Genomic DNA, 27,203 nt, shown 5'->3' with positions numbered 1-27,203 from the left:
GCTTTATCTTCATCTGATATTTTATTTGCCTTACAATAAATCTCTATGCGTTCTACATACGTGGCCCAATCTTCAACATCGGGATCGAAATCGTTGATGTTACCACGCTTAGGCATCTTCGCAACCTTCTTGAGAAACAAAAAGAAATTTTCTTTTATTTTTTTTTCCAAAATGCCGGTTTCCCGCGCTTGTCTTCTTCCCCCGCTGGCTGTAATGGTGATTGCCGTATTGCTGCGTTCGCCCTCCCCAGCGGTTTTCAAATCGTGTCTCCCGGCCCCTCCTGCAGTCCAGTCCTTTCCCCCGGCTGCGGCGGAGTTCTCCGCGGTTTTTTTAAATTTTCTCCCGCGCCTTACGATCGTGCCTCCCAGCCCCTCTTGCAGTCCGGTCCTTTCCCCCCCAGCTGAGTTCTCCGCGTTTTTTTTCTCTCCCGCGCCTTACGATCGTCTCGGTCGCTGCGCCTCGCGGCCTCGGTAGCTGCCCGGCCTTTTTCACCGGTCGCGGTCGAGCTCTCTCTCGACACTGTTGCGTCTCCCAGCCCGCTTGCAGCCCGGTCTTTTACACCGGCTGCGTTTGCATTCACCGCGGCTCCCGTGCCTTACGCTGCCCAGTCTCAGCGCCTCTGGCCCCGACTTCTATCCGGCTCTTTTCCCCGGCCGTGGTCGAGTTCTCCGCCCTTATCCTCCGTTTTTCCCTCCCCTACTTCACAGCCAACGTGGCCGACTTGCTGCTCGTCGCTGATCGGCTTACCCACCACCGTGATAGAAGGGATGATCACTGCCTGTTGCTGATGGAAGGCTTCGTGTCAGAATTCTTCCTTTGCTCTGCAGACCCGAGTCTTTTCTCAGCAGGATGATGAGGGCGGATGCCTCCTCTCAACGCCCGTCAACTGCCTTGGATGTATCTCTGCCGCAGGGTAAGATCGTACTCGTCGCCACTGTTAAGTCTGTGTGTTATAATGAGAATTACTACACAGACCACGAGAGTAACTTTTAACAGGTCTTTACTAGTCGAAGGTCGGGGCAGAACTGCCCAATAAATTACACAGCACTTATATACCGGTGTGGTCACCACCAGTATTACAGTATACAGCAGCCAAGATATAGTGCAACCCTTAAAATAGTTCTTTTAAAGGTGGAACGGTTACATACACTACACTTTGGTTATCAACCCAACCATTGGAAACAGTTTATCTTTATTCACTCTAAACCCTTTGATGATTTGAAACACCTCCATCAAATCTCCTCTTGGCCATCTCAACTCTTGAGAACAACCCCAGCTTCTCCAGTCTATCCACATAACCCATTCCTGGAACCATTCTAGTAAATCTCTCCTGCACCCTCTCCATGTCCTTCCTAAAGGGCAGTGCCCAGAATTGAAACAGTACTCTACTCTAGCTGGTCACTGCAGCTTTTCTCCCAACGTTAATAGTTAAGTAATGCAGTTGGGGCTATTTCAAGGCTCTTGCTGTGTTCCAGAGAAAGTAATGTGCAGTGCCTTTGCCTAGCAATCATAACTGTCACTTCGAGTAAAAGTTATCTTTATTGCCAGATTTTCTCCTGCAGTTGTTGAATCTTTTGGGAACAGGGGTGCAGTTTCTCTCTGGTACCTTGTTCAAAGAGCCAGCCTTAGTTCAGCAGACTGGCAAACCATGAAGCATCCTAGCAAAGCCTGATCATGTACTTTTACCTAGCTAATGATCATGATTGGGAAGCACAATACTGAATAATAGAGTAGTGATACTCTACATCACACAAGGAAAGAAAGCAAGTATTGTATCCATTTCAAAGCTGTATAATTCCACCTTGTATTAATGACATTGATACATGACTTCTGTTTTGTGTTTTAATGTATTGCTTGTTACTCTTGGCTTCATTTTTCCATAGCTAGGTTGCTATGAGGACCTCCTGCCTAGTTGTCATGAAGCCTGCTGTGAATTAGGTGTAATACCACCCACATTTAGTCATAGATTGTGTCTTTGTTGTAAATGCCTGTCTACAATTCAATTTGCATACAAAAATATTTCAACGATAGCAAAATACTGCAGATGCTGGCAATCCGAAATAACAAAACGCTGGAAAAACTCAGCAGGCCAGGCAACATCTGTGGAGAGAGACACAGTCAATGTTTTGGGTCAAAACCCTTCTACAGAACTGAGGGGAAAAAAAGGCAGGAAATGAAAAGATTAAAAAGGCAGTTTGGAGGCTGGGAAATGGATAAAAGAGACAGATATTCAAGGTGAGACAAGATAGTAATAGGACAAGTAAAGAAACAAAGGCCCTAGATGGTGTGTGAAATGCACTGGCAGAGTGAAAGACAGCTGCCATGTGGGAGAGAAAAAAGGTACAAACAAACATTTCTACTTGGCTTAGTGTACATCACTACAAAAGGTCTCCCAACAACACAAAAATGTAAAGTTCTGTTTTTTTTTTGAAGAGCCAATTAGAGCTGAGCACTGCCAAGCATAATAGATGAAGCACTTGTAAAGGAGAACAATTTTAAAGTCAATAAGCTGGGTGATAGGGAGTCAATATAGGCTGGTAAGGACAGTAATTTGATTGGTATAGCACCTCAAGCTAGACAAGCAGCAATTTTGGGGGGGTGGAGGGGAGGAAAGGGATTGGTACTCAGCAGATGGTTCATGGTGCCTTGAGCAAGGCATAGGCCTCAGGTGGAGCTATGGATAACAATGCCACAGCAGCATCGATCTTGGAAAGCTGGCAACACAAGTATAATAAATAGGTATATAGTTAAGTGACAGGTGCAATCTTATACTTGTAAATTCTTACAGGAAGTGTACATAATTCATTCCACATTACCCACAAAATTAAACTTTAATAGGAGTTGGCCATTTGGCCCTTCAAGCCTGCTCTCATTCAGTAAGATCATGGCTGATCTACCTCAGTTCCACCTTCCTGCACTATTCGCAAATCTATTGCTCTGCTTGAATATACTCAATCACTGAGCATCCACAGCCCTCGGGGGTAGAGAATTCCAAAAATTAACCCTTAAATGTCTATCAGTCCTAAATGGCTGACCACTTGTTGAGGCTAAAGAGCCACCAAAAGGCTGACTTTTGCAACACTACCCACAGTAGCAAAGTACTGAATCAGATTGAAATGGGAGCCAAAACAAGGAAATAATCCACTGGGATACTTGCAGCAATGGAGAAAGAAAAGCAAAGTCATGTGTTCAAACCCACTGTACAACTCCCAACGGTTCAATTGGTAAAGACTGAGCCACACCAACCAGGAGGTCCCAGGTACATCTGATTTAACTAGCATCTACATTGGTTTGACAGACATCAAATAACCTGCCAATGTTTGCTGTCTAAGACTTGCATGCTGTGCACTGGAGAATATCCAGTACCTACACCTAGCAGGAGTCAATGTCTTCAATACAATAGAAAAAATCCACAATGATCAACAGGTGTGCATACTCAATTCCCACATTGTCTCTGACCTTATGGAGAGAAGCTTGGCATCCAATAAAAAATGTAGAGTGTTACTGAGCAATATAGAGCAGTGGCATAGAGCAGGTGGTTTCATGCCCAGTTTATTGCAAGGATGGCAGAGTGCACTCAGCAGCTCCACCCAGAGGGCAAAGAATTCAGCCAGGGTTCCTCATTGCTATCACGATCTCCATTAAACATGAGTCAATCAATACGGAGCAACAAGAGGCTCAACGGTAACATCTCAAGTCAAATTGCCTGCTGCCACTGCACTTACCTGCAATTCTCTTCCCTTCTCTGGCTAACGGTGATTTATGGCAGAGCACAGTTAAACAATTGCCTGCAATGCTCAGTTGGCTAGCTGTACTGGCTCAAGGGTTCCCATCCCTAGTCACTATACAGCAGTACCTATTGGAAAGTCCCTGGGGGATGGATATTGGGTGAAGGGGCTCAAGCTTGGCTGCAGATGTCCCTCATTGTTGAGAATCCCATCAACACTTGCACAACACACACTCGGGCAAGGGTACTGCCAGCAACTGGAACCACGCTTAGTATGAGTCAGCACCTTCAGGAAAGGGGGGAAAATAAAGCGATTAAAAGCAACAAAGTTAGGAGTGGCGTAGTGCAGGTTTACTCCTCACTTAGAGCTGTTCCAAATCTTAGCTGGTATACAGGAGCCATGTTATATATACCCATGGCCTCCTTTCGTTCATCAGCGGAGGTCAGAAAACCAAATTGCACATCCATCTCGAGACACCTAAAAGAACTCAAGAATAAAAAGTAAAACAGACACCATTTTGGGGAAGGGGAAAACTTTGACTTTATTCAATTTTTTAAATATAAACCAATTCACAACACTGCTCAATTAACTGCAGTTTTTTTTTTTTTTTTTAAATCAATTTACTTAAATTGGGAATTTGTTCTTAAAACAGTCATTTATTTGTGAAAGGTAATAGTTTCATTATAGAATTATTTTAACTACCAATTATTAAACAATGGTCTCCAAAATTAACTGGGACAGAATCACAAGAAAAAAATACAACTGTGGCTTAGGAGACTATGTTACTGGACATGAGGGCTGTTGAATTAAACAAGGAGCACAACTTGTGCTGGGGAAGATATGACATTCATCACACAATTGTTGAGGCGTAAACAGTGGTCCCTCTGTCAGATGTTACCAGGGACAAAAACAGAACAAAAATGCCACTCGGACCATAGAGACGTATTACTGAATAAGTGGGGCTGCTGAATAAATGAGGGCCAACTTGTATGTCAAGGGAAACCGAATTTTGGGGGACTGTAGAGATCATAAAATTGTGATCCAATGAAATATTAATTTGATTACAGGCACCGGCGTGTTGCCAATCTATCAAAACTACCGGACATACAAAGTTAATGTTGAAGCATACGGAGGTTTTCATCTCCGTATCTGACAACAAACACTTGCTTAGCAACAGCTTCTAAAGAGTCGGCTGCAGCTGCAAGCGTCTCTAGCTGAAGCTGTTGCTACAGACCTTGCAGTGCCTGACTGGGGGGGGGGGGGGGGGGGGGAAAAACGAACGAGAACTAAAAAAAACAGCTCCTGATTTTTGCCGTTAGATCAAGTATTCCGGACATACAACCTCCGGATAAACCAAAGTTTCCTGTACTGTAGAATTTATCGTTGAGAAAATGCTTAAAGCAAATCAACTTAAAAACATCAGGCATTGGGCAAAACTGAAGCATCCTAATCATTTTGTGTTCGTGTCTTTTAGAAGAATGGGCCAGAGGGTGTACAGACAATGCATCACTAAATCTTTGCCTGGTACAGAGGGAGAGAAAATATGGACCAATGCTGATAATTTAATAATCAACACACTCACTGGCCCACTATTATTGGAACTAAAGAATTATATGTGGCGCTATCACAGTAGATTGTACAGTGCAGTAAGGGTGAGCCAGCATCAGAATGGAGTCACAAATCCAAGGTAGTCACATTCCTGGTAAGATTAAGATTACTGAATCCACACTGATATTATGCTTGTATATTTTGCCCACAGTTTTGAAAAATAATCAGATCACGGTACTTTAGGTGAAAAACAGAAGTGCAAATGGCAGGCCAATATGATCAGAAGAGCTCTTTTCTGTCCATTTAAAACAAATGGTATGGCCATGACAGGATATGCAGCAAGCCCACTTTCTTTTTTTTTTTTAACTTTTTTTTAAAAATAGAAAATACACTTTCAAGAGCTTTTTCCCTGCACCGAACACAATAAAAACCAGTCATTTCTTTTTTAAAAAGACACAAATATGTGCAAGCTCACTTGTCACACATGTAGCATCGTGAAATACTTGTGCTTTTTCTTATCCATTTGTCTTTTTTTTTAAAAAAAACAAAAATATTCTTAGGTTTTGTCACGCCAAGAAATAGGTGGCGTGGTTTATACATTTAGCTATTGTACTAAAATACTTTCTCCAGCAGGCAAGTCCTGCTTTAAAATATACATATGCTACAAGTTTTACACTTAGTTACGTGGCTCTTTCTACATCTTCAAACAAGGTTTCGGGAAAGACACTGGCCATAAGAATTAATAACTGGCACATTAATTTTAAACCAGCTTAATCCTTACAGAATATTTTGACAGTTCTAAAATTAACACTACCCATTACTTTCTCTGTACAAAAGTTTTTTGGCAAGTGATATAAATCTCAAACCCAATTAAAATTTGCATTCCAGTTTTACATTAAAATAACAAGGAGCAATTTTTAGAAGTGCTCAATGGAGACAGGCAAAATGAAAACTTACGCCATGGGTATTTAAAAGGGTCTATTGTGTTAATCTTAGTATTAGCAGGCAACAGAAATACTCAATAATCTTTCAGTTAATAAAACTGACTAGACATTTTAAGTGGTTGCCTATTCAGTACAGTACACTTGCCTCAGTAGGTTGGCAAGATCGAAACTGCATTTCTCATTGAAAATATACATTAAAACACAAAAAGGCCCCAACAGGCCATTAACACTGGTAGATGTGGTTGCATCTTATAGCAAGCATTGTGCATTAGGTACTGTATTGTGGGATTTCACTAAATAGTCTTCCTCTCTAACTAAACACGAAGGACCAATTTAATATCAGGAGTTCCAAAAATCACATTGAACGGTGGAGGTAATGAAACACGTTTTCCACAACGTGAAGCTACTCACACAACTTACTTCTGTTGCCCAATCACAGTTGGCAAATTCAGCAAGGCCAACATAATTGCTGTCTCCGCACTTTCAGACATGATCAACTATCAATTGCAATGGAGGTTCCATAGCAGAAAGTGCCCAGCACTCGAAACATGGAAAATCCGGAGCGGCAATGCTAAACTTGAAATCAGTTTCCTCTTCACGGGCAAGGAGGGAAAGAAGGAAGACACAATGGGAAGAGGAAACAAATTGCCTGGTTTACACCTGATATGAGAGACTATCAAAACTGGACCAATACACATCAAGCACACATCCAGCTTGGAAGGACAATAAAAAGGCAATGCTTTTTTTTTTTTTAAAAACTTAAAACTCCTGTATTAAATAATAGAATTAGAAACCATTAACGTTTCCAGCTCTGCATGGTCCTTCCATATTTTAACCTGCAAATAGTCTACGCTTGCACTTTAAGCAAGGTCTTCAACTGAAAGGCCATTTCACTGTGGTCAGAAGGCTCCAAGGGAATGTGTACCCAATGGCTTGGCGGCTTGGGCAGTACACTTGGCGACGGTGGCTCACTAAACTTGGCTCCAGCATAATTTTGATCACTCTGTGATCTGAACAGTGTATTTGAGCTGCTCAGAACTGCCTCCCAATTCTGATTGTTTGTCGTAAAGTGCACAACATTCTTCCCTTCCTTCTGCACAACCTGACACGCTTCAGAGATGAATGCATATCGTCCGTGTCCCTTCTCGCCTTTCTTGTGCATTGTCTTCACATGGTAGAGATTATCATCCTTGCTTCTCTGTCGGCTATTGCTTAAATGCTGGTTCCTCTTTGGAGTGCCGTGGTTTGGTTGGGATATTGGAATGTTTAATCTTTCAACACCTCCCATTTTCCTTTTCCAAAGAAACTATCACCTGTACAAACAGAAACAAAAGCCAGCTTTAAAAAGTCTTCCTGTAGCAAATTTGAAATCACTCATTAAATTACAAATACATTTCTTTAATATCAGAATTCGATATTAAACTAATGCGTGCCCTTAGTGCTACAATGTTTTAAGTTGGTCCTAGGCGTGACTGTGCATTTGCAGCATTCTAAACTTTGAAACACTGTAATGTTGCTGTTTAAAATTTGAACTGCAAGCTGCAGTGATTCTACACTAACCACACACTGGGACGACAGAAATCCAAGCTTTAATGCACATCGCAACATTGAACATTTCACCACACCCCCCTTCCTCTCCAAAAACATAATGCACTCCCTGGCTGCTCTAAAGCAACAATCATGAAGTGATAATCACGGGGCATATTATAGCTCACTTACAATTAAACAGAAACCTTCGTGGTTTTCAGAAACAGCTGTGCCTTTACCACAAGGCAGTGTTTACAAGAAAATTTAAATGGAAGTGATGTCATTGCAAACTGACCTACGCACTACTCTCCAAACAACCCAGCATAATCTGCAGACACTTGAGATTGTTAGAAGACAGCAAAATAGAAAATAGACAAAAAAAAAGTTATGAACATACTAACAGCCACAAGTATTAAATATAGAATACTCCTGCAACTTCTAGTGCAGGTAATCCAACTAATTACCCCCCCCCCCCCCGCGCCAAAAAAAGTCTCCTGGAACACTGATTTTGAATGTGAATAGGTTGAAGAAATTCAAACTCAGTTTCCTAATCACCCTCCCTTTTGGATGGAATGGTACTCACTACAGTAAGTCGTGGCTCAGTGGGCAGCACCCTCGCCTCAGAGTCAGAAGGTTGTGGGTTCAAATCTCACTCCAGAGGCCGGAGCACAAAAATCTAGGCTGACGCTCCAGTGCAGTACTGAGGGAGTGCTGCACTGTCTGCGATGCCGTCTTTCAGATGAGACGTTAAAACCAAAGCCCCTTCTGCTCTCTCAGGTAGACGTAAAAGATCCGTGGCACTATTTCGAAGAGGAGCAGGGAGTTATCCCCGGTGTCCTGGGCCAATATTTATCCCTCAATCAACATCACGAAAACTGATTATCTGGTCATTATCACATTGCTGTTTGCGGGAGCTTGCTGTGCACGGATTGGCTGCCACGTTTCCTACATAACAGTGACTGCACTCCAAAAAGTACTTCATTGGCTGTAAAGCGCTTTGGGTCATCCGGTGGTTGTGAAAGGCGCTATAGAAATGCAAGTCTTTCTTTTTGTTATCTGATCTTTGGAAAGGGAATGAATGCGGTAATCTCTGGTAGCTCGAGAAGGGCTGACATCGATTTAAAAGTAAGAAGTTAACAAGCAGTTAACAATGTTTTACGATCGGTGAACAGTTTGAGTTTGGGCAATACTTGGCTATTTGAAAGAAGTCTCCCTCCCCCCGGACCTTTTGTCCACACACCTACCTCTTGGTTGAAAAATCCCAAACGCGTCGACCTTCTTATCCACAGCTTTCTGGAAACTCCGGCTCCAGCTTATCGGGAATCTCTCGCTCCCAGTCGATCGGGCTGATGTTTGCCAGCGAGGAATTTGCATGAGCCGAACTCTGACCGAAAATGGTGCCGCCAAGCACAACATGGGTCTCCTGGGCACAGCGGGCTCGTTGCAAGGCAGTGGCTGCTGGAGCAAGAAGACACAGAATTAAACATTCAGAGAAACGGAAAATATTCCACAAGGTGAACACTTTCTTTTAAAGTTATGATTTGAACATTGCGCTCAGTTCAAACGGCCCCCACGCCCTTTACAACCCAATTTCCTGATCACGGGACAGGCGAAGGGGAGGGAGGGATAAAAGGGAGGAAGGGGAAATGAAGAGGGGGGGAGGAAGGGAAATGAAGAGGGGGGGGAGGAAGGGGAAATGAAGAGGGGGGAGGAAGGGGAAATGAAGAGGGGGGAGGAAGGGGAAATGAAGAGGGGGGGAGGAAGGGGAAATGAAGAGGGGGGGAGGAAGGGGAAATGAAGAGGGGGGGAGGAAGGGGAAATGAAGAGGGGGGGAGGAAGGGGAAATGAAGAGGGGGGAGGAAGGGGAAATGAAGAGGGGGGGAGGAAGGGGAAATGAAGAGGGGGGGAGAAGGGGAAATGAAGAGGGGGGGAGGAAGGGAAATGAAGAGGGGGGGAGGAAGGGGAAATGAAGAGGGGGGGAGGAAGGGGAAATGAAGAGGGGGGGAGGAAGGGGAAATGAAGAGGGGGGGAGGAAGGGGAAATGAAGAGGGGGGGAGGAAGGGGAAATGAAGAGGGGGGAGGAAGGGGAAATGAAGAGGGGGGAGGAAGGGGAAATGAAGAGGGGGGAGGAAGGGGAAATGAAGAGGGGGGGGAGGAAGGGGAAATGAAGAGGGGGGAGGAAGGGGAAATGAAGAGGGGGGAGGAAGGGGAAATGAAGAGGGGGGGAGGAAGGGGGAATGAAGGGGGGGGAGGAAGGGGGAATGAAGAGGGGGGGGAGGAAGGGGAATGAAGAGGGGGGGGAGGAAGGGGGAATGAAGAGGGGGGGGAGGAAGGGGGAATGAAGAGGGGGGGAGGAAGGGGGGAATGAAGAGGGGGGGGAGGAAGGGGGAATGAAGAGGGGGGGGGAGGAAGGGGGAATGAAGAGGGGGGGAGGAAGGGGGAATGAAGAGGGGGGGAGGAAGGGGGAATGAAGAGGGGGGGGAGGAAGGGGGAATGAAGAGGGGGGGGAGGAAGGGGGAATGAAGAGGGGGGGAGGAAGGGGGAATGAAGAGGGGGGGGAGGAAGGGGAATGAAGAGGGGGGGAGGAAGGGGGAATGAAGAGGGGGGGGAGGAAGGGGAATGAAGAGGGGGGGGAGGAAGGGGGAATGAAGAGGGGGGGAATGAAGAGGGGGGGGAGGAAGGGGGAATGAAGAGGGGGGGGAGGAAGGGGGAATGAAGAGGGGGGGAGGAAGGGGGAATGAAGAGGGGGGGAGGAAGGGGGAATGAAGAGGGGGGGAGGAAGGGGGAATGAAGAGGGGGGGAGGAAGGGGGAATGAAGAGGGGGGAGGAAGGGGGAATGAAGAGGGGGGGGAGGAAGGGGGAATGAAGAGGGGGGGGAGGAAGGGGGAATGAAGAGGGGGGGGAGGAAGGGGGAATGAAGAGGGGGGGAGGAAGGGGGAATGAAGAGGGGGGGAGGAAGGGGGAATGAAGAGGGGGGAGGAAGGGGGAATGAAGAGGGGGGGAGGAAGGGGGAATGAAGAGGGGGGGAGGAAGGGGGAATGAAGAGGGGGGGAGGAAGGGGGAATGAAGAGGGGGGGGAGGAAGGGGGAATGAAGAGGGGGGGGAGGAAGGGGGAATGAAGAGGGGGGGAGGAAGGGGGAATGAAGAGGGGGGGAGAGGAAGGGGAAATGAAGAAGGGGGGGAGGAAGGGGAAATGAAGAAGGGGGGGAGGAAGGGGAAATGAAGAAGGGGGGGAGGAAGGGGAAATGAAGAAGGGGGGGAGGAAGGGGAAATGAAGAAGGGGGGAGGAAGGGGAAATGAAGAGGGGGGAGGAGGAAGGGGAAATGAAGAGGGGGGGAGGAAGGGGAAATGAAGAAGGGGGGAGGAAGGGGAAATGAAGAGAGGGGGGGGGAAGGGAGGCAAGAAACAAAAGGCAGGAGGCCCGTCTTAACATGGCGGCTGGAGAAAGCAAAAGCAGGAAAGCCCCCAGCGCCGATCCGCCCGTGTCTCCCTCTCACCCACTCGGTCCTCTCGGCCACTCGCTGGGCTCCGCTCGCTCGCTCTCAGCTGCCCCGCTGTCGCTGCAGAAAATGGAACCCGGAGACAGAGCCGTAGGACCAATCAGAGCGCCTGGCCCGGCCGAACCGATGCACACTCTGCGCTCTAGGCCAATCACCGTCCGCGCCGTTGCTTTTGTTGCAACGCCACTCGGGTGACGTCACGGCTGGTGTGGAATCCCGATGAAATAAACAAAGGGCGCGGGAGAGGCGCTGGTCATTTCACTGCCCCGCACTGGGGGGAATCCTCGGGCTCACACTAAGGGCGGCTTCTCTCTCTCTCTCTCTCTCTCGCTCTCTCTCTATTTCTTGTCCAGTTGGGGTTTTTTTTTGCTTGCTCTTCAGTTGTTCAAAATGGCTCCTCTCCGTCCCTGGGCGGGGCTCTTTGCTTTGTTTTGTTATGTTCAGCCCCCATTGGTGAGTTTAAAATTGGAACAGCATCTCATTACCTCCCCACCAATAGGCAGCCGTCGCAAACGTTGAGGACATGTTCTACGTGAAGTGCACGAACTGGCAGATTCCCCTGTTGGGAACACACTGCGTTGCAGGTTCTGCTGTATGTTTACCAGAAAGATTAGACCTTGCACTCATTCCTCATGTTTCATATCCTCGGGACGCCCCAAAGCGTTTCACAGCCAATGAGATACTTTTTTTTTGCTATGCAGTTACTGTCGCAGGAAATCGCTACGGCCGAATTAAACACACCAAGCTCCCACAAACAGCAGTAAGATTAATGACAAGATAATATTTATTAGTAATGTTGGTTGAGGACATAAATATTAAAGAAATAAAGACTTAAATTTATAAAGCACTTTTCACGACCACCGGACGTCCCAAAGCTAATGAAGTACTTTTTGAAGTGTAGTCACTGTTGTAATGTAGGAAACAGGACAGCCAATTTGCGCACAGCAAGCTCCCACAAACAACAATGTGATAATGACCAGATCATCTGTTTTAGTGATGTTGATTGAGAGATAAATATTGGCCCCAGGACACCGGGGATAATGCCCCTTCCTCTTCTTCGAAATAGTGCCATGGAATCTTTTACCTCCACCTGCGAGGTTAGACGGGGCCTCGGTTTAACGTCTCATCTGAAAGACGGCACCTCTGACAGTGCAGCACTCCCTCAGCACTGCACCAGAGCGTCAGCGTAGATTTTTGTGCTCAACCCTCTGGAGTGGGACTTGTACCCACAACCTTCTGACGCAGAGGCTACCTACTTTTTAAAAATATATTATTTATTGAACATTAAAAACATTTAAAACATCGTGATCATTCCATTTTATAATGCAAATCCATTCCGCCACTCTGCACAGCCATTCCTCCACCACATATTAACATCAAAGTTAATTTATCTCCCATAACATGTACTAATCTATTGTACTTTAAAAATTGATCAGTAATCATGGCTCCGAGTAAGGGAAGTGTGCCTGATAATCCCCCATCATTTACTCTCCAGCCCTTCCCTCCTCTCATGCTCCTTCCCAACTTTTCGGGCAGCTGCTGCTTTCTCCTGCAGCCTCCGGCTCTTTTTCACCTCCTGTTTGAACCTTCCCTGCAGTTTCAGCCTCTTCCTTACATTAGGTTTGGGCCGAGGAGCTGCCCCTTCTCCCTCCTTCTGCCCCTCACTAACCTTTCCCTTTCCACACGATGCCACCCCACCCCCCACTTCCATGTCTCTGTCCCCCTCTGACTCCTCACTCTCGAGCTCTTCTGTAACCTCCCGTCCCTGCTCCCCGTCAGATACATAATCTCCCTTAGAGAGTCTTCCTGTTATCACAGTTTCTCCAACAGTGCCACTCCCTTCGGCCTCATGTCTACCGCTGACCCTTGCTCCCTGATCCTTCCCTCTCTGGGACAATGGCGCACCTGCACCTATCTTGCTCCCTTCTGGCGTCTTTGTCTCCCCACTCCCGTCTTGCTGCCCCTTTAAAGCTCCTGCCTCTTGCACCTCTTCCTTGTCTTGCCCCTTTCCTTGTCTTGCCCCCTCCTGCTCCCCGAGATGTCCAACTCCCCATCTTTCTTTGGAGTACTTACACTTACCCTGCTCCCGTCTCCTCTCCCCCCACGGACTCCAGATTCTTTAGGGAGAGCCGAGCCATATTATGGCTCGACTCTGCCTTCGACCGTGCTGCCCACTGCTGTCTTTGTCCTTTTCCACCATACTTGGTGTGTTTTCCACCATCTCCATCCTGTTCTCTGCTCTGCAATTCTCTGCCTCTTCCTGTGCTCTTTTAGGTCGTGTCTGACAAACTTGATTGAATTTTTTGAGGAGGTAACAAGGAGGGTCGATGTGGGTAGCATGTTTGATGTAGTTTATATGGTTTTAGCAAGGCTTTTGATAAGGTCCCGCATGGCAGATTGGTCATGAAAGTAAAAGCCCATAGGATCCAAAGCAAAGTGGCACGTTGGATCCAAAATTGGCTCAGAGGCAGGAAACAAAGTGTAATGGTTGAAGGGTTTGTAGATGATACAAAAATTGGCCGTGTGGTTGATAATGAAGAAGAAAGCTGCAGACTGCAGGAAGATATCAATGGACTGGTCAGGTGGGCAGAACAGTGGCAAATGGAATTCAATCCAGAGAAGTGTGAGGTAATGCATTTGGGGAGGGCTAACAAGGCAAGGGAATACACATTAAATGGTAGGACACTGAGAAGTGCAGAGGATCAGAGGGACCTTGGAGTGCATGTCCACAGATCCCTGAAGGTAGCAGGACAGGTAGATAAGGCGGTTAAGAAGGCATACGGGATACTTGCCTTTATTAGCTGAGGGATAGAATATAAGAGCAGGGAGGTTATGCTTGAACTGTATAAAACACTAGTTAAGCCGCAGCTAGAATGCTGTTTGCAGTTCTAGTCACCACATTACAGGAAGGATGTGATTGCACTAGAGAGGGTACAGAGGAGATTTACGAGGATGTTGCCAGGGCTGGGGAATTTTAGCTATGAGGAAAGATTGGATAGGCTGGAGTTGTTTTCTTTGGAACAGAGGAGGCTGAGGGGGAGACTTAATTGAGGTGTATAAAATTATGAGGGGCTTAGATAGAGTGGATAGGAAGGACCTATTTCCCTTAGCAGAGGGGTCAACAACCAGGGGGCAGAGATTTAAAGTAATTGGTAGAAGGATTAGAGGGGAGTTGAGGAGAACTTTTTTCACCCATGGGGTGGTGGGGGTCTGGAACTCACTGCCTGAAAGGGTGATAGAGGCAGAAACCCTCATCGCATTTAAAAAGTACTTGGATATGCACTTGAAGTGCTGTAACCTACAGGGCTACGGACCAAGAGCTGGAAAGTGGGATTAGGCTGGAGAGCTCTTTCAGCCGGCACAGACACGATGGGCCGAATGGCCTCCTTCTGTGCTGTAAATTTCTATGATTCTATGATTAGCACATCATCCTCAATATAAACTGGCAGGTTTAAGAATGAGAGCACCAACTCTTCAGAATATAGCAGAGATACCTCCAAGAACTTATCTCCAACCTTCAAACTCAGTAAAAGTCTTTCCACCTCCTCTCAGCTACTGACCGTCACCTCGAACCCAACATTTGGCTTTGGTCGACTGGCAAAGCAGCTTCCCTCACAGCAGTACTCGTACCGCCTGGATAATAACCCAAGCTCGTATCTCCTTATCCTCACACAGAACCACCACTGTGTTTTCTTTTCCAAACTTCATGGGGCCTTATTTTCTCCCTTCACCCAACATTTTCTGCCCTGATTAAATTCATCCTGGAAACATTGTCCTCTGAGAGGCCCGGCACTCCAGACACCTCAGCAGTCATGTGGCTGCTGTTTAAGGACCAAAAGGGCCCTAAACCCTGAAAAAAAAACACCAACTTTTTACAAACTCACTCCAACTCCCTGCAGTAATCAAGCAGCCAGCAGCACCTGCTCACTCCTAGCCCCTCCCACCTAGAGAGTGCTACCCACTGAGCCACAGCTGACACATATTGACTAGGATATCTCCTCTACACTTCTTTGAATAGGCCATTGGATGTTTTATGTCCATCCAAGCAGGCTTACGGCCCCCCTGTCTCATTCATAAAACAGGACCTCCAACAGCCTTCTCCTTTCAGCCACTCATCTTGTACCACCCCTCTCCTTTAAAATCCCCATCTACTGCCACCCCACCCCCCCCCAAGCCCGAGTTTCTCACCGAGATACATTTCCGCCCTCAGCCTCTCCACTGAACGATTCCACATACAAACATACATACGAATTAGGAGCAGGAGTTGGCCACTCGGCCCCTCAAGCCTGCTCCGTCATTCAATAAGATCATGGCTGATCTGATTACTCCACATTCCCGCCTACCCCCGATAACTTTTCACCCCCTTGCTTACCAAGAATCTATCTACCTCTGCCTTAAAAATATTCAAAAACTCTCCTTCCACCGCCCTCTGAGGAAAAGAGTTCCAAAGACTCACGACCCTCTGAGAAAGAAATTCTCCTCATCTCTGTCTTAAATGGGCGACCCCTTATTTTTAAACAGTGACCCCTAGTTCTAGATTCTCCCACAAGAGGAAACATCCTCTCATCGGTGGTTTCAATTTCCTTCTCTGCTCCCCTTGCCCTCTCTCCTCCAATTTCACTGTCCTCCTGTCATCCGTGAACCTCTCCCTCCAAATAAATTCTCCTACCCATTTGATTCGCCTTCCCTTCAAACTTGCAATTTCCTGTGGCCTCTCTATTCCTATGATCTCAAGCACAGACAAGGCTATCTCCAACCACTTGCTTGTATCCCTCACCACCCACATCCCTATATCCGCTTCCAAACCCACTTCCTTCTGCATCCATCCTTGGAAACAAACACGCCCCCAAGTCATTTACAACGACACTTTCAAACTCCTAACTGCCTAATCTTTGGCCTTCCATTCACAATGATACTTCTGCAGCTGTCAATTTGCTCATTCATAAAACACCACCTTACCTCTACCCTTTGTAAGGGTAAACCGGGAGAGCTTCTCCTCCCCGAGACGGACCCTCTGATATATAGGGTCAACGTCCGCCTTATTCCCAATCAATCACTCGGAGTCCGGAGGTTCGTTCAGTAAAGCAACTTTATTTACAAGTCGACAGGGGAGACACTCATCCTGGGACGAATGCTCTCCGATCGCTAAGATCCCCTGCCTTATATACAGTTCTTTGTTCTAAGTCATGGCTTACATCATAGAGTTGATTTCAGGAGCAAATTCTTGCGACCTGTGTGCACATTTTGACCGTTACATAGTCCTGTGACCCCATATGTTATCTTTACCACATTCCTCAATTGGTAGCTAATGGTTTGTGCACATTATTCAAGTAGCAACTGACAGTTTGCCCATTTGGCCACATTCCACCATACTTCTCTATGGGACATGTACATTGGATATATGCTCGGTTCCTAAATTCCCTTATTTTAGCCCTTTTAACTCTTTCACCCTTAGCCCTAGGAAAGGCTTTATTTTCTTCCACCCCAGTCATGACCTCGGTATGGCCTCATCTTTGCTCACTGAAGTGCAAGGAGCAGAGACTTGAGTGTCTCTGGGGCAAAACAGTTTTGTTTTTATTCATTCCTGGGATGTGGGCATCGCTGGCAAGGCCGGCATTTATTGCCCATCCCTAATTGCCCTTGAGAAGGTGGTGGTGAGCCGCCTTTTTGAACCGCTGCAGTCCGTGTGGTGAAGGTGCTCCCACAGTGCTGTTAGGGAGGGAGTTCCAGGATTTTGACCCAACGACATTGAAGGGATGGTGATTTATTTCCAAGTCAGGATAGTGTGTGACTTGGAGGGGAACTTGGAGGTGATGGTGTTCCCATGCGCCTGCTGCCCTTGTCCTTCTAGGTGGTAGAGGTCGCGGGTTTGGGAGGTGCTGTTGAAGAAGCCTTGGTGAGTTGCTGCAGTGCACCTTGTAGATGGTACACACTGCAGCCACGGTGCGCCGGTGGTGGAGGGGTGAATGTTTAAGGTGGTGGATGGGGTGCCAATCAAGCGGGCTGCTTTGTACTGGATGGTGTCGAGCTTTCTCAGTGTGGTTGGAGCTGTACTCATCCATCAGCTAATCAAACGCTATTGGGCCTCATTCTCCTCTGCTAAAACTATCCACTACTTCAGGGTCATCCTGGAGAGTAAAGCTTGCCCTGAGTTTCTTTTCTCCATAACAACTGTTTCCTTAAACCCTGGTCCCCGGCCCCGTCCACTCTCAACTCCAACAACAAGTATGCAGAGCTTATGGACTTCTTTGTCAGTAAGGCTGAGACTATCCATTCAGCTGCCTCTGGTGCATTTTCCCTCCCCCTTCCCACCAACTTAAACCTCGCCCCAGGATTCCCCCTGCCATCGCCCTGAACCTGTATGTTTCGCTAGTTTCACTCCCATCTCCTCTCATTTCGAACTAATCTTGTCCGTGAAACCCACCTCCTGCTCCCTTGACCCCATCCCCATGAAATTGCTGACCACCCACCTTCCTGTCCTGGCCCCCAGGCTAGCTGAAACATTGTAACTGATTCCCTCCCCTCAAAACCACTGTCATTGGCCCACTCCTCAAAAAACCCACCCTCGAACCCTGTCCTTGTAAACTACCACCCGATCTCTAATCGCCCTTACCTCTCTAAAGTCCTCGAGCGTGTTGTCCCCTCCCAAATTCATGCCGTCTTTCACGTAACCCCATATTTGAATCTTTTCAATCAGGTTTCCATCACTGCCACAGCACCAACATGGTCCTAAACAAAGTCACAAATGACATCCTCTGGAACTGTGACTGTGGTGCGTTATCCCTTCTGGTCTTCCTTGATCCCTGTGCCTTTGAGATGGTCGACCACACCAACCTCCTCCGTTCAATGTTCCCATTAAGCTGTGCGTTGGTCTGGGGGTCCTATGCAGACCACTTAGCAGCTTTTAAATGGAAAAAGCGCGCATGCGTGGAAATTTGAATGGGCCGCGCACCCAAAATAAATTAGCAGGAACATTGCCTCTGTTGTCCAGCTCAAGGAAACCACCCTTGTTTGGTTTTATTCCTACCTATCAAATTATAGCCAGAGTATTCCCACCATTTGTTTTGGATCACCAAGGATCTATCCTTGGTGTCCTATTCTTTCTGATCTACATATTGCCCCATGGCGACATTATCTGCCCACATGGGGCCAGCTTCCACATGTACGCTGACAACACCCAGCTCTACCTCTCCATCACCTGTTGCAACCCCTCCACTGCCTGTGTGTTTTCAGACAGCTTGTCCACCATTAAGTTGTGGATGAGCCGCAATTGCCTCCAGCTAAACATCGGTGAAGCCAAAGCCATCGCCTTCGGCCTCTGCCACAAATTCCATACCCTTGCCACGCGATCCCTTTCCATTCCCCAGCCACTGTCTCAGACTGAACCAGACTGTTCACAACCTCGGCATCCAATTCAGCCCTGAACTGAGCTTCTGACCCCCATATATTCTCCATCACAAAGACCTGCTACCTCCATAACACCACCCACCTCATCCTTGCCTCAGCCTGTCTACTGCTGAAACCTTCATGCAGGCCTCTTTTTAAATCTCTGGACTTGAGTATTCTAATGCTCTCCTGGGCTCTAACCTCCATAAAATTCAGCTCATCCAAAACATTGCTATTTGTATCCTATCCTGCACCAATTCCTGCTCACCCATCACCCCTGTGCATGCTGACCTACATTGAATCCTGGTCCCCTAATGCTTCAAATGAAAAATAATCATCCTTGTGTTTAAATTAATTCATGGCATCACTGCTCGCTATCTCTGTAACCTCTTGAAGCCCTGAAACCTACCCAACCCTCACCCCACCCCACACCCCTCCATTCCTCTGACTCTGGCCTTTTGAGCATCCCCTTCTGCCTTTCCATCTCCTTATACTCCTTTACAGCCTTCCTTAAAACCTACCATTTTGACCCAGCTTTTGGTCATCTTTCCTGATATCCGCTTCTTTACCTTGGTGTCCATTTTATCCTTACGTCTCTGTGAAGCGACTTGGGACTTTTTTCTACGTTAAAGGCACAAGTTGTTGTTGTATATAAATGCAAGTTGTTGTATATAGATGCAAGTTGTTGTTGTATATAGATGCAAGTTGTTGTTGTATATACAGGCAAGTTGTTGTTGTATATACAGGCAAGTTGTTGTTGTATATAAATGCAAGTTGTTGCTTGAACAAGTCAGGGCCACTGATTTACAGTGAGTCAATTATGCTTTTATTACACGCTATTAAGGGAGTTTAAATGGTCTTTTGGGACTGAATTATGTGATTATGGCCATATTCATGCATAAATCTTTAGCTATCTACTCAATTTTATGTAAAGAAAATTTGAAGCTCAGGAGGGAAGGTATTTCAGATTGACGGTAAGCTGGAGGCACGTAGCAGTCCTGGCGGGTCATGTGGTTTGGTATTATTGGGAGGGTGGTGCTGGGATCTGGAAGTAATGGAACAGGAGTGGACTTGTGTTGGGAGTTGAGAGTATCAGGAAGGGGGATTTTCTGTGAAGAGAGGAAGTGGTGGGACGAGGTTCTGGATTGTGACATTCATGGGAGTGTGGTGCTGGGTGTGGGAGTGGGGAGATGAGAGTCGTAAACATGGTCATAAGTTCTGGAAGCAACTGGTGCTGGGGGCCAATGTCTGGGTACATGGGGGAGGAGGGGGGTGCGTTGGTCTGTGAGCACTGGGATAGGTGGGGTTTGGGAGAACTGGGGAGGGGTACCAGGTACTGGGAGGACAGATATTTGGAGAATTCTGGAGTCAGGGAGTATGAGGGGAGGTTGTAGGGTCTGGGTATATAGGGGACAGATGATTCCTGGGTCAAGGGAAGTGAGCAGGAGAGTTCTGTGCTGTCAGCGTGTTGGGTGATCCTTGAGTGAGAGAACTGGGAGGGGTTTCTGGAAGCTTTGAGTAGTGGGAGGGGTATTGTGGAATCTGAGATGGTCCTGAACTGTAGGATGGGGTTCTGGAGCTGAGGAAGAGTGGGGAGAGGATTATGGGATATGGGAGGAGGTTGTAGAGTGTGGAATTTTGGGGCAAGGGTTTGGTATCATTTGGTTCCTAAGTTCTGGCAGGGTTGAGAGGGATCAGGGGATGACAGGGTTGATGGATAGATGGCTGAGGAGAATGTGGCCCAAACTCCACTCAACCCCTTTGAGGCTGTCAATGACTATGCCATTGCTGGCCATCAGTCATTTCAATTTCAATGACCTTAAAATTCAAAATGCTCTGATGACTGGATGGGCAATAGGGCTGTGGAAGCCCAAAAAGGATTGAGACAGGTCAAGTGAGCAGTTAGCAGCAGAGACTAAAAGAGACAGCACAAGAAGAACTGTCTGGCTGATAACAGTGTGCCGAAGTGGAGCTGAGATGGGCTGCACTGGCAGAGGCTGAAGTGAAACAATAACAACTACTTGTATTTATATAACGTCTTTAACGTAGTAATACGTCCCAAGGCGCTTCACAGGAGTATTAGAAGACAAAAAAATTGACACCGAGCCATATAAGGAGAAATTAGGGCAGATGACCAAAAGCTTGGTCAAAGGAGTAGGTTTTAAGGAGCGTCTTAAAGGAGGAAAGAGAGGTAGCGAGGCGGAGAGGTTTAGGCAGGGAATTCCAGAGCTCGGGGCCCAGGCAACAGAAGGCACGAGCAGCAATGGTTGAGCGATTATAATCAGGGATGCTCAAGTGGCCAGAATTAGAGGAGTGCAGTTATCTCGGGGGGGGGGGGCGGTGGGGGTGGGGGGTGTGGTTGTGGGGCTGGAGGAGAATACAGAGATAGGGAGGGGCGAGGCCATGGAGGGATTTGAAAACAAGGATGACAATTTTAAAATGGAGGCGTTGCTTAACCGGGAGCCAGTGATGGTCAGTGATGTAGGAAGAGGGCGGAGCCAGTGATGGTCAGCGATGTAGGAAGAGGGCGGAGCCAGTGATGGTCAGCGATGTAGGAAGAGGGCGGAGCCAGTGATGGTCAGCGATGTGGGAAGAGGGCAGAGCCAGTGATGGTCAGCGATGTGGGAAGAGGGCGGAGCCAGTGATGGTCAGCGATGTAGGAAGAGGGCGGAGCCAGTGATGGTCAGCGATGTGGGAAGAGGGCGGAGCCAGTGATGGTCAGCAATGTGGGAAGAGGGCGGAGCCAGTGATGGTCAGCGATGTGGGAAGAGGGCGGAGCCAGTGATGGTCAGCGATGTAGGAAGAGGGCGGAGCCAGTGATGGTCAGCGATGTGGGAAGAGGGCGGAGCCAGTGATGGGCAGCGATGTAGGAAGAGGGCGGAGCCAGTGATGGTCAGCGATGTGGGAAGAGGGCGGAGCCAGTGATGGTCAGCGATGTGGGAAGAGGGCGGAGCCAGTGATGGTCAGCGATGTGGGAAGAGGGCGGAGCCAGTGATGGTCAGCGATGTGGGAAGAGGGCGGAGCCAGTGATGGTCAGCGATGTGGGAAGAGGGCGGAGCCAGTGATGGTCAGCGATGTGGGAAGAGGGCGGAGCCAGTGATGGTCAGCGATGTGGGAAGAGGGCGGAGCCAGTGATGGTCAGCGATGTGGGAAGAGGGCGGAGCCAGTGATGGTCAGCGATGTGGGAAGAGGGCGAAGAGGCAACACTTTGGGATGGAGGAATGTGAAGGACGAAGCAATCAGGCGAGATGGCAGTTGGAGTCGGAGAGAGGGGGAGGAGAAGACACCTTTCTGGAAAACATATACACTCACAATAAAGAAGGCGTAAACCGGGCAGTGAATAACCTAAATAATATTTTTGATAATTTGGCAACAAGGTCAAACTTGAAAGCTCGCAAGAACAAACCCAAAACAAAAAACTATGAAAAATGGTTGCCATAACATGAGGAAAAAACTTAGAAAAATATCAAACCAAAAACACAGACAGCCAGAAAACGAGGAATTACGCCTTACTTATTGTCAGACACTAACACAATACAAAAACACACTCAGAACCAAAAAAGAGCAGTATATTAAGAATACACTCAGCTCCATTGAGGAATCCATTGATTCCAATTGTTTCTGGGACAACTGGAATACATTACACAAAAAACAACACGATGAATTGACCATTCAAAATGGAGACACATGGGAAAACCACTTTGAAAAATTATACCAGAAAAACACACTAAGGCCAGAGCAACACCAAATATGCAAAAAACTGGAAAAGCTCGAAATGGCCATAAAAGATAACCAAAACCCGCTAGACTCCATAATAACAGAAAAAGAACTATTTGAAAAACTCAAGGACCTGCGACCAGGAAAAGCTTGCAGTGCAGACGGCATACTAAGCGAGATGATTAAACACACAGATGATAAAATGAAACTGGCTATCCTAAAACTCTTCAACTTGGTTCTGAGTGTTGGTTACTTCCCTGATATCTGGAACAAAGGACTCATGATGCCCATATACAAAAGTGGGGACAAAGTCGACCCAAATAACTATCGAGGCATCTGTGTAAACAGTAACCTGGGGAAGGTATTCTGTAGTATCATAAACAAAAGACTTATAAACTTCCTTGAGGGGCACAATGTCTTGAGTAAAAGCCAAATTGGATTCCTGCCAAACTATAGAACATCAGATCATATCTTCACCCTACAGACCCTAATTGACAAACATGTTCAGCAAAACAAAAGCAAAATCTACGCATGCTTTATAGATTTCCAGAAGGCTTTCGACTCCATCTGGCACGACGGTCTATTCCTGAAACTTATCAAAAGCAGGGTAGGGGGAAAAACAGATGATGTAATTAAATCAATGTATACAAACAATAAATGTGCAGTTAAAATTGGAGACAAACAAACAAAATACTTCCCACAGGGGCGGGGGGTGACGCAGGGCTCGCCCATCTCACCGACACTCTTTAATATTTACATAAATGAATTGGCAAAACTACTTGAACAATCTACAGCACCCGGCCTCACCCTATATGAATCCAAGGTTAAATTCCTCCTCTATGCAGATGACCTGGTTCTGCGGTCACCAACTAAGGAGGGTCTACAGCAGAACCTGGATCTGCTGGAGTCGTTCTGCCAGACCTGGGCCCTGACAATAAATGCCCAAAAAAACAAAGTCCTTGTGTTCCAGCAAAGATCCAGACATCAGGGACCCAAAATAAATTTCACACTAGGAACAACCAAAATTGAACAAACCACTAACTACACATACTTGGGCTTAAAAATCAGTTCTATGGGAAATTTTCATCTGGCTGTGAATGAACTGAAAGAGAAAGCAAGAAGGGCTTTCTATGCCATTAAAAAATCAATCCAAATAGAAATCCCAATTAGCATTTGGCTCAAAATTTTTAAATCAGTAATTGAACCAATTGCACGCTATGGCAGTGAGGTGTGGGGACCGCTAACACAACAAGAATTTGCAAAATGGGACAAACACCCAATTGAGATCCTACATGCAGAATTCTGTAAAAGTATCCTCCGGACTCAAAGGAAAACCGTAAACAATGCATGCAGGGCAGAACTAGGCCAATATCCATTAATAATCACTATCCAAAAAAGAGCCACCAAATTTTGGAAACATCTAAAAATGAGCAACCCCCACTGCTATCATTACGAAGCCCTGAAATGCCAAGAGAGGACCATAAAGAAGAATATCCTCAGTCAACTAGTCCTGGGACTCAGTGAAGTAACTACTAACACTACCAACAATAACCAGCCCCAGGACAGTGACAGCGTAACACAAAGAATTAGACCCAACACAATCGTCACTAAGCAAAAGGAAAAATATCTGTCATATTGGGCAGAAACAACAAAAACCCAAAACAAACTCAATTGCTACTTGGCCCTAAACAGACAATACAACATGGCTGATTACCTGACCATGGTAAAGGATAGCAAACTGAGAAAAACCTTGACAATGTACAGACTTAGTGAACATAGCCTGGCGATCGAAAAAGGTAGACACAGACAGACCCGGCTACCAAGAGAGGACAGGATATGCTCTCACTGCAGTCAGGGAGTGGTGGAGACAGAGATGCACTTCCTCACAGCTTGTAGAAAATATCAGGGCATAAGGGAGAATTTCTACCCAAAATTCACAAAAATATGCCCGGAATTCAGAAATTTGAATGACGACCAAAAACTCCCATACCTACTAGGGGAAGAGAGAAATTGTGTAACCTTAGCAGCACACTATGTTACAGCTTGCCATAAACAGAGGGACAACCACTAAATATAAAAGAGTATATACAAATTATATGAATGTATATTTATACACTCAGGGATATATCTGTTTATACACTGTATGGATAGATCTGTATTTATGTGTTCAACCATGAATGCTTTTCGATGCTTTGGCAACATAAGATGTACCTTGTCATGCCAATAAAGCGATTTGAATTGAAATTGAATTGAATTGAATAGTGTTGGGAGGAGGCACCAGGAAGCAGCATTAGGGACCAGGTGGATTTTGGGGTCGGGGAAGAGGCTGCAAGAGGTGCCAGTCAGGGCTGGGGAGAGTAGGCAGCAGAAAAACTATTGAAAAAAATACAACTTCCTGGGAGGGAGAGAGCAACTTCAGAACGGACCTGAGTGACTCAGTTCAGAGGACGACTTTGGGAGTGCGTCACATGGCAAGGATCAGCCAACCTGTCGGCGGGAAAGAGAAAAATATGATTTTTAAAAAGCAAGTTTAAGTGTGACAGAAAGTCATTACAGACAGGACAGAAATGGAAAAAAGCGAAAAAGAGAGACTCGCATTTCTATAGCGCCTTTCATGACCACCGGATGTCCCAAAGCACTTTACAGCCAATGAAGTATTTTTGAAGTGTAGTCACTGTTGTAATGTAGGAAACGCGGCAGCCAATTTGTGCACAGCAAGATCCCACAAACAGCAATGTGATAATGAGCAGATAATCTGTTTTTAGTGATGTTGATTGAGGGATAAATATTGGCCCCAGGACACCGGGGAGAACTCCCCTGCTCTTCTTCGAAATAGTGCCTTTATATCTTTTACGTCCACCTCAGTTTAACGTCTCATCTGAAAGTGACAGGAAAATGCCCTGAGAATTAAATGTTACATTTACAAGAAACATGTCACATGGCTTTTAGTATGCTCAGGATCAAAAAGAGTGAGACCACTTGTAAACCCAATTAAACTTGTGGGGCTGTCTTTATTCTTAAGAATGAGATGAAGTAGAGTCTGTATGAGAATCGCAAAAAAAAGCTAAGCAAAATTATTTGAAAGGGGTGAAATATGAGAAAGGAATGGAATCCATTCCAGGGAGCAGCAGATTGCACAACATAAGACATTTGTATCACGTGCCTTTGGTATTTGTTGGTATTCTTTGATTTTGTATAACCCACTGGTCTTTGAAATGTAACATAGACGTATACGGATTGTTGATTCTCACTCAGTACTTGCAGTGGTTAATCCTACAGGGAAGAAACTCTCAGCAATGCAGCGTGCAAGGTACATCAGTGTTTTCATCTGTTGGCAAAGAAGTGGACGCTCAAAGAAATAAAAGCACCCCCTTGAAGTCTGCAGTTCGAATATCACAAAACATACTGGTACATAGGAGCGATTCGAAGGCTGCAATGTCATCTCAGAGTTATACACCACTCAAGCTTCACTCTGGGAGTTTATGACACCATCTGAACCCCTCTATGAGTTTACTGCCATGTCATCACTTCCAGCTCTCCACTACCTAACATGTGCTGGACACAGGACCTCCCCAGTGCCTCAGTCTCCAAGCACTTTTTGTAGCGCTGAGCTGTGCAAATTAAAGAAGCCCCCCCCCCCCAGGGTGTTGATGGTTTCGAGGTCCTTGCTGAAACAGTCAACAGGAATGGATGCAACTGACCTCAGCTTCCTGGGCAATCGGAGCGAAAAGGAAACATCCGAGATTCCCATTCCTGATCCCTCCTGCAGTGCGTGCAGATGCCCGATAATTGTAGCGTTGGGCTTAGCCCGCAGTCGAATAGTTTACCGACACTCGCTGCACAAAAAGAATATTCACTTGGACAACAACAACCTGCATTTCTGTAGTGCCCCTCACATACAGGGTCGGCCGTGGCTCAGTGGGTAGCACTCTTGTGTCTGGGTCAGGAGGTTGTGGGTTCCAAGTCCCTCTCCGGAGACTTGAGCACAATAATTTCGGCTGACGCTTTGGTGCTGCACTGACATTGCCTTCATTTGGAAACCTTTTTAACTGATTGCTTGTGCGCACTCCCTCCCTCTTTCCCTCTCGCTCTCTCACACGCTCGCTCTCTTTCCTCGGCTCATTTCCTTGTAGCACGTTCTCCTGCTGGGTCGGCCTGCTGGTCAAATTGGGGCTTTTATCAATGTGCAGAAAGGCCCAGATCTTGTTCTGGTCTGAATTGGGCAAAGGCGGTTTGAATTGGGGTGTGGGCTTGAGCCTGTTTTAAGCAGCCGGGCCTGGGAGAAGAGAAAAAGCTGGTCCCTAATCGTGTGTATTTAGAGGCGGGAAGGAGCAGCGTTTTTACAGCAGTGAGTGAGTGGGTGAGCGAGGTAAGGAAGGGTGAAGCTAATGGAGTTTTGAAGGTTGAGGCAAGGGGAAGACAATGAAGGGTAGGGCTTGTAGTTTGTGTGTGTGGGGAAGCCTGAGGATCAAGAGAGCAAGGTGGGGAAAGGAATATAAAAGGAAACACAAGCGAGACGACAGCACTGCAAGCCTTTAGGTAAAGGGAAAGCCAATCAGAAGACGCCTACCCTACTACTCTGAAAACACCTGATCGTGCCCTGAAGGAATGCTCTTTTAGAAGAATAAATCTGAAAGAGTATTTTAAATATAGACTAAAGGAGCATTATGAGGCTTTGTGGTTCCATTATTCTGAAAGGAATTTAAGGATGGTATTTTTAATCAGTATTTGAAGTTCAATAGATTAATATATGTCGTAGGAGGCGAATTGAACTTTAATTGTTGAAGCTAATTACGATACAAAGGAATGATCACAATATTGTAACTGGCCCAACTTTTGTGGTAAGAATAAAG

General features: G+C 46.5%; 1 protein-coding gene across 1 annotated transcript; it reads right to left on the bottom strand.

The window, feature by feature from the left end:
* Positions 1–7,067: 7,067 nt before the first annotated feature.
* On the bottom strand, positions 7,068–7,508 carry pnrc2 (proline-rich nuclear receptor coactivator 2). Its single transcript, XM_085963121.1, has one exon. It carries the CDS (start codon positions 7,506–7,508, stop codon positions 7,068–7,070), a length of 441 nt encoding a protein of 146 aa, XP_085819247.1.
* Between the last annotated feature and the right edge of the window lie 19,695 nt (positions 7,509–27,203).

The sequence above is a fragment of the Somniosus microcephalus genome, chromosome 20, assembly GCF_052327205.1.
Source record: "Somniosus microcephalus isolate GS21.2 chromosome 20, FLI_Smic_1.0, whole genome shotgun sequence".
NCBI classification, from domain to species: domain Eukaryota; kingdom Metazoa; phylum Chordata; class Chondrichthyes; order Squaliformes; family Somniosidae; genus Somniosus; species Somniosus microcephalus.
The sequence above is the reverse complement of the archived record's forward strand: the minus strand, read 5'-3'. Positions and strand labels throughout refer to the sequence as shown.

Coding starts and splice junctions, on each gene's coding strand:
- pnrc2 (XM_085963121.1), bottom strand. CDS start 7,508: ATGGGAGGTGTTGAAAGATTAAACATTCCAATATCCCAACCAAACCAC.